Source organism: Eptatretus burgeri, chromosome 13 (genome assembly GCF_056783735.1).
Source record: "Eptatretus burgeri isolate ZD-2024b chromosome 13, Ebu_testis_v1, whole genome shotgun sequence".
Lineage (NCBI taxonomy): Eukaryota > Metazoa > Chordata > Myxini > Myxiniformes > Myxinidae > Eptatretus > Eptatretus burgeri.
In genome coordinates this window covers 45,451,221-45,458,758 of record NC_140973.1, presented here as the reverse complement: position 1 = coordinate 45,458,758, position 7,538 = coordinate 45,451,221, and the positions used below count along the sequence as shown (strand labels likewise).

Sequence of the window (7,538 nt, the reverse complement as noted above, 5' to 3'; positions counted from 1 at the left end):
CTGATCCGACTTCGCCGACGCGAGACCCGCTGTGGACGTGTTACGGATGAAAATTTGCATGCGGTGGGCGTGTCTAAGACGCTAAGAGGGCGTGTCGTGAGGCATACGGTGGGCGTGTCGAAGACGCTCGGTGGGCGTGTCGTGAGGCATGCGGTGGGCGTGTCTAAGACGCTCGGTGGGCGTGTCGCGAGGCATGCGGTGGGCGTGTCTAAGATGCTCGGTGGGCGTGTCTCTCGCCTCCACTTCTCGCTCCCGAACGAGGGCGCTCAGTTGGAACTGATGGGTGTGTCGCGGACGCGTTATGGGCGTGTTGTGGGCGGTACGCGACCGGAGTCGGGTCGCTGGGCGGGTCGGTGTGCGCCCGGCGCGCCGCGGCGCCGGGGGATATCCGAGCTCCCCCACGCCGCCCCGGGCCTCGGGCCGTGCCGAGCCGGGCACCGCGGGCATGGCGGCCAACATGTACCGCGTCGGAGGTGAGAGGGAACGGCGGCAAGTTTCCTTGGTTTTCGGGCAACCCCTTACCCTTCGCGTCTCGTCTCTCGCACACTCTTCCCGCCCGTACTGTGTCTCGGACAAGAGCTTCTTGCTCGTAACGTTGTTTGATAGATAATTAAATACAATCATTGTTTGTTATAATGGACGCGGAGGCACGCGGCGCGCGCGCGCGCGCGCGCGTGTGTGTGTGTACGTGCGCGTTCTCCTTTTACCTCAATGCAAATCGTATCTAATTGCTCGGCGTTGTGTCCGTCCGATGATTTAATTCGTCACGTTGTACATTATGGTGTTATTTCTGTGCCTTCTCGGGGAGGATGTTCCTGGGAGGAGCGGTTTGGCTGGGCCGGCGCTCGCTCTGGATTTGCATGTCGGGCAGGGGGAACAGGGGAACCGGGGAACCGGGCCGGGTGTGCTCGATGAATCGGACAGCGGGAAGGAAAGTGCGACGGGAGGACACGATGGCGATGGAATGTGAGCAAGAGCGATGGCGGTTTGAAGGAAAACTGAAAAGGGAAATGAGACTCGGCGACGAGGAACACGGATCGACACGCTCGGAGTTGTTGAGCCGCGATGTGGAAGCGACGCCGCGCAGGAGGTAAACAGGACGAGGAAGGAGTAAAATGGCGAAAGCTCGTGAGCTTGGCCCATTAAGTGACGCGTGATCCACGACGTCAGGATTACCTCGTTCGATCGTCTCCCGCCGCGGTCTTCTCAAGCGCTCTCCTCACCTCCGGGTCTGTTTGTTTCGACTACTTCCTTGACGGAGTGCGGAGTGACCGGTTTAGTTTGAAACAAAGCATTTCTGATGCAAGAATTCCGGTGATCTGTGGGGGAAAATGGAAGATGGCAAAACAAAACAAAGACGGGATGAACGAATAGATCCACACAAGGGAGCTGCAGACCGGGCCTCGGCGGCCTGCCACGTGGCTGAAAGCCAGGCCTTCATGGCCTGGCGTGTGGCTCGGAGACCTGCCCGGTGGCTCGGAGACCTGTCCAGGGCAGCCTATCCAGTGGCTCGGAGACCTGTCCGGTGGCTCGGAGACCTGTCCGGGACAGCCTGCCCGGTGACTCGGAGACCTGTCCAGGGCAGCCTATCCGGTGGCTCAGAGACCTTTCCGGTGACTCGGAGACCTGTCCAGGGCAGCCTATCCGGTGGCTCGGAGACCTGTCCGGGGCAGCCTATCCGGTGGCTCGGAGACTTGTCCGGGGCAGCCTATCCGGTGGCTCGGAGGCCTGCCCGGTGGCTCGGAGACCTGCCCGGTGGCTCGGAGACCTGTCCGGGGCAGCCTATCCGGTGACTCTGAGACCTGCCCTTGTGGCTCGGAGGCCTGCCCCGTGGTGGCCTGCCCTTGTGGCTCGGAGGCCTGCCCCGTGGCTCGGAAGGGTGTGCTCAGAGGCGTGCGTGGGTCGGCCTGCCCAGTGGCTCAGAGGCATGCGCGGGGCGGCCTGCCCTTGTGGCTCGGAGGGGTGCGCGGGGGGGCCTGCCCTTATGGCTCGGAGGGGTGCGCGGGGCGGCCTGCCCTTGTGACTCGGAGGAATGCGCGGCGCGACCTGCCCTTGTGGCTCAGAGGCGTGTGCGGAGCGGCCTGCCCTTGTGGTTCGGAGGCGTACGTGGGGCGGCCTGCCCTTGTGGCTCGGAGGGGTGAGCGGGGCGGCCTGCCCTTGTGGCTCGGAGGCGTGCGCGGCGCGGCCTGCCCTTGTGGCTCGGAGGCGTGCGCGGAGCGGCCTGCCCTTGTGGTTCGGAGGCATACGTGGGGCGGCCTGCCCTCGTGGCTTGGAGGCGTACGTGGGGCGGCCTGCCCTTGTGGCTTGGAGGCGTACGTGGGGCGGCCTGCCCTTGTGGCTTGGAGGCGTACGTGGGGCGGCCTGCCCTTGTGGCTCGGAGGCGTGCGCGAGGCGGCCTGCCCTTGTGGCTCGGAGGCGTGCGCGGGGCGGCCTGCCCGGTGGCTCGGAGGTGTGTGCGGGGTGGCCTGCCCTTGTGGCTCGGAGGCGTGCGCGGGGCGGCCTGCCCGATGGCTCGGAGGAGTGTGCGGGGTGGCCTGCCTAGTGGCTCGGAGGCATGCGCGGGGAGGCCTGCCCTTGTGGCTCGGAGGCATGCGCGGGGCAGCCTGTCCAGTGGCTCGGAGGTGTGCGCGGGGCGGCCTGCCCGGTGGCTCGGAGGTGTGTGCGGGGTGGCCTGCCCAGTGGCTCGGAGGTGTGTGCGGGGTGGCCTGCCCAGTGGCTCGGAGGTGTGTGCGGGGCGGCCTGCCCTTGTGCCTCGGAGGCCTGCCCGGTGGCTCGGAGGGTTGCGCGGGGCGGCCTGCCCGGTGGCTCGGAGGGGTGCGCGGGGCGGCCTGCCCGGTGGCTCGGAGGGGTGCGCGGGGCGGCCTGCCCTGTGGCTCGGAGGGGTGCGCGGGGCGGCCTGCCCGGTGGCTCGGAGGGGTGCGCGGGGCGGCCTGCCCGGTGGCTCGGAGGGGTGCGCGGGGCGGCCTGCCCGGTGGCTCGGAGGGGTGCGCGGGGCGGCCTGCCCGGTGGCCCGATGCCATTACTTTTGGCGGGGGTTGGGGGGGGGGCGATGCCGTTACTCGCTGTCCTGGGCCTATTGGCTGGTGGATGATTGATCTGGTTGTGGGTGTGGATGACTGAACTGTATGTTGAGTCAGGGTCACTCTGATGGATCGGTAGTGGTACCCTGGTCGGCTGACTGGCTGAGTTGGGCAATGGAATTCCGGAGGGCTGTGCAGCTGTGGACTGAGGAAGATGTCCAGGTGGGGGATGGGCAACAGATCCCAGGCTCGGGACTTTGCATGTCAGACTTGCCCCTGGAGGGGTGTGGGGTCTTCTGTGAGCTTCCCCCCTGTCACCCTCTGACATCGTGAGCTGCTCTGCCCTGAGCTGCTTGCTAGCCTCATTGAGAGTATTATTTGTAAATATTCATGTCCTTGCAATTGGATGACAAAAAAAAGAAATGCACCTCAGCTGATTCATGCCAATTTTGTCTTTTTCTCAGCACCACAATCCTCGTGATGTATGTTGGAGGTGGGGTTTCATTGTTCACTTACTTATTCACCTGTAAGTGAATTTTACGACACATTTTTTGGATGTTCTGTTTCCACCTTTGTCTTTCGTGCTCCTTGCAGACTACGTCTTCTTTGAAAATTCCTCCAGCAATCCCTATCTTGTGCGGCGTATTGAAGAACTGAATAAGGTAAGAATTTATGATCTGTGTTCTGTGCTGATTTTGGCGATGATTTGTGAAGTGTGAAGCAGATTCTGTTATCTTTAGCAAAAGTTGTTTATTTCTTGATGTGGTGTCAATCTTTTATTTGCCCTTGCGTACAAAAAAAAAATAAACTGCATCAATGGATATGCTTCCCCACATGTGAGATGTCTCACTTTTCCGTTTGATCTCATATGAGAGACAGGCGACAATATCACATGCTTTCATCTCGAGTTATAGTCTGTAAATTGATTTTAAAAGGGCGCATGACCTTTAACCTGCTGAACCCAAAATTGAATCAGTCCATAGTTGTGCCAATTCTGGTTGAAATCCCTTCTGTCGTTCAAAAGTTATTGCAGTAATAAAATGATTTCCAATTATTGGACACATGTCCTTTCACCTTTTATCTTTGTATTTCAGTCCATACTGTGGCAAGGATCGGTTGAAATTTCTTCCAAGTGTTTCACAGGTTATCGTGATAACAAAAACAAACAAACAAAAAAAACCTATGGTGGCCGGCAACCTCAAAATGTAGTCCCTTTGACTCCAGAGGCAAGCTTGGTGTTCACTTCGTGGTTAGGGTGGCTGGCTTGCGGTCTTAGGGTCCTGGGTTCCATCCCTTTTGGTTGCTGAATTAACACCAGGTGGGGTTGACTCAGCCTGTCAATCTTCCGAGGTCGGCAAAATTAGTTCCGTGTACTGGTTTTGAGACACACCCTCGGCGGCATCGTCACGCTCCAATAAAATGATAGCTACCCGGCAGCCAAGCTGCCATACGCAAGGAGAAGAAGAAGAAGACTCCAGAGGCATTGAAAAAACAAAACAGAGTTTCCGTGTAATTTCGATGAAAGCAGTCTTGTCTTGTCCACGATTGGTGAAGAGTTGTGCAATGTCACAATCAATTGTGGTGTCAAATAATTTGTCTGTTTTTGACTGTTCTGTGTTCTGGATTCTGATCTCGTCTTGCGATGATTTTGTCCAGTTTGTATTGCTTGCATTTCTCATTGTACATCGAGCTCTGATCATTCCCAGTACCACTCGAAAGAAATTCATCAACTCCCTTCCTCCATCACTTCCCCCTGTTTTGATTCAGACACCCAATGGCAATGTGGAGGCCAAAGTGGTGTGTTTCTTTCGACGCAGAGACATCTCCAGCAATCTCATCGCCCTTGCTGACAAACATTCCAGTAAGTTTATCATTTGTCATTCCAGTCTAACTTTTTCCTTCTTGTCAGTGCTTGTGCTGGAGACAGCTCCCAAAATTGATGAATGATCGTCAATACAGATTTAAATAATTGGGATTTATCATCTAGACGTTTGCGTCTTCCTTGGCTGTCACTCGAATATCATGCAAATTGATGGTTGTGATGAAACAGTTGTACTGATGAGATTATTGATCCTGTAACACACCTTTTAAACACAGCTTCCCCTTCTTCTCGGTCTTTCCTTTTGGAAAACATGATCCTAATCTGTGAAAACTTTTATGGTTTGATGTTCGTACCTTGACATGCAAAGAAACATAAGTACCTTGATGATAATAGGCCGTTTATCGACATGTGACCATCTACATGTAACTTCGGGGTTATTCTGACCCATTTTTTCAAGCATCTCTTCCACTGGTGGGGGGGGGGGGGATTGAGGATCGTGGGAGTTTAAAAGGTCTTGAGTTTGATGTCATTGTAATGAGAAACTTCCTCTAAAGATTTTGTGGGTGATGAGATCATCATTTCAAAAGTTAAAAATATGTAATGTGGTGGAATATTGTACAGTAATGTGGAACCATCATGGAGTTTGAAAAGGATTTGTGAAATGCACTTCAGGGAATCCACCGCTTTTTCAACCTGGAATGTACTTTTTGTTTCTCCTTATTGATAAGGGAGGAATCCTCCTTAATTTGTTGCAATTTTTAACATTGACCTTGGTTTGGGGTGTAGGAGGGTTGAGGAGGATTCCGAGTTGATACCCAAGTCATATACATATATATATATATATATATATATATATATATATATATATATATATATATATATATATATATATATATATATATATATATATATATATATATATATAAAATTTTTTTGGGGTATTTTGCTACTGTAAAACTTGTCTGTCTGGAAATGTATCATCCTAAGAGGATACAGATGTTTGAATCATAATTCATTTATATAAGGTGACTCTTCAATACCAAATCCAGTATTTGTCATGAAATAATATTTCCGAAAACCTTCTCGTTTCACTTTAAATGTAAAAGCATATTTGCAACCAGTACCTGTCATTCGTCTCATCTCTAGGAACTCGTTCATTACCGTTTCTTGAGACAGTCTCTGCAGACATTTGAGATCAAAAATCTTCCAATGTTTTATGTACTTACCAGGCTTTGCTTGGAAACCCCATTGTAAATACTAGTACGTGCCCATAAAATAATAATAATAATAAAAATAAATAAATAAACCACACAGGCCGTTTCTTCGCTCTCACGTGCCCGTACGTGCGTGACCCGGAAGTTGAATATTATTCGCAATTTATTTTTAATACCCAATTATTCAATTAACGCCAACGTATTTTATGTTTTCCCAATGTCGTGGCAAGGAAAAACAAAAAGAGAAGAGAAGAGAGAGAAAAAATTTACTTCCTGGTTCGGAACATACCAGCAATCTGATGTTCCCGAAATTTATACACCGTCTAATATGAAAACGATCATAACTTGGGCCATTGTGTTTATCTATAAAGGCGCATAAGAAATCGAGAAATTATTAGAATACACGAAGTCATCACTCTCCGGAAGCCCGTACGTTGTAACCCGTAATGGGGAACGCGGCTGTGCTTCTCTTCCTCATCGGCCACGCCCACGCAACAATGTGTCTTGCCATTGGTTTGGTAAATAAATGGCCAGAACTTGGGAAGCACTTGTCCGATTAATATCAAACCTTGAAAAGACGCATCCTCAGGTCCCCAGCAATATACCTGGCAAGTTTCAATTAGATCGGACCAGAGGTTGTCGAGAAACAGCGGTCACACACACAGACACACAGACACAGACACACACACACACACACAGATTGCTGGAATTATAGATAGATTTATGATGACTTATTTATTTATTTACCCGTCGCTTTGCTGACGGATTTAATCAAAAGACGGCATGTTGTACTTCGCAAGCATTCTTCTCTATTCACTTTTATAATCTTCCCAAGGTAATCTTCCATCTGCTCCAAAGTCTGCTAACATCACCTTCATCAACATCCTTGCTGTTTATGTATGGCTTGAGCAAAAATCACTTCCACTTTGCTGCAAAGATCGGTGTTGGATGCTTTGACAAAGCTCCACTTAAAATGAGTGCAATTAAACTTTTTTGAAAATTTCGAATTGTTCTCGCTCAGATTTCAACATCAATGCATATTTAAGTTGTTTAAACTTTATTTATACAAGATTATTTGTAATACCAGATACCACTGGGTGGTTGCGATATGACACATTTATATCGAGATAATTGGGGTCACACCCCCCCCTCACCCCTGACCCTTAACTCCTTCCCCCAGATATGCTACCCTGACATTAAGTATACTCAAGGTGCTCAGGAAACGTGCAAAATTTGATGGGTTTAATTGTAGCTTTTTAGTTTTTGAAGCACATAAACATCATACAAATGTATGAATATACAAATTCACTTCTGTGGTATAGATTTTGCATTTACAAATAACTGGCATATCAGGACTGATGATGGGATGGAATGGCATTTGTCAAATCAAATTGATTGGATGGGAGGGCCATACAACAACAACAACAACAACAACAACAACAACAACAACAACAACAATTGGAGAGTTTATAGAATGCGATA

The 7,538-nt window shown here is 51.1% G+C and overlaps 1 protein-coding gene across 1 annotated transcript in view; it reads left to right on the top strand.

Moving 5' to 3' along the window:
• The first annotated feature begins 256 nt into the window (after positions 1-256).
• Positions 257-7,538, top strand: part of LOC147014360 (metastasis-associated protein MTA1-like) — a 174,163-nt gene continuing 166,881 nt past the window's right edge. The window contains exons 1-4 of the mRNA XM_085850602.1: positions 257-473; positions 3,615-3,682; positions 4,788-4,881; positions 6,892-7,010. Coding sequence (XP_085706728.1) covers positions 302-473; positions 3,615-3,682; positions 4,788-4,881; positions 6,892-7,010 — 453 coding nt within the window. The 5' untranslated portion in view covers positions 257-301. The remainder of the gene's footprint in view (positions 474-3,614; positions 3,683-4,787; positions 4,882-6,891; positions 7,011-7,538) is intronic.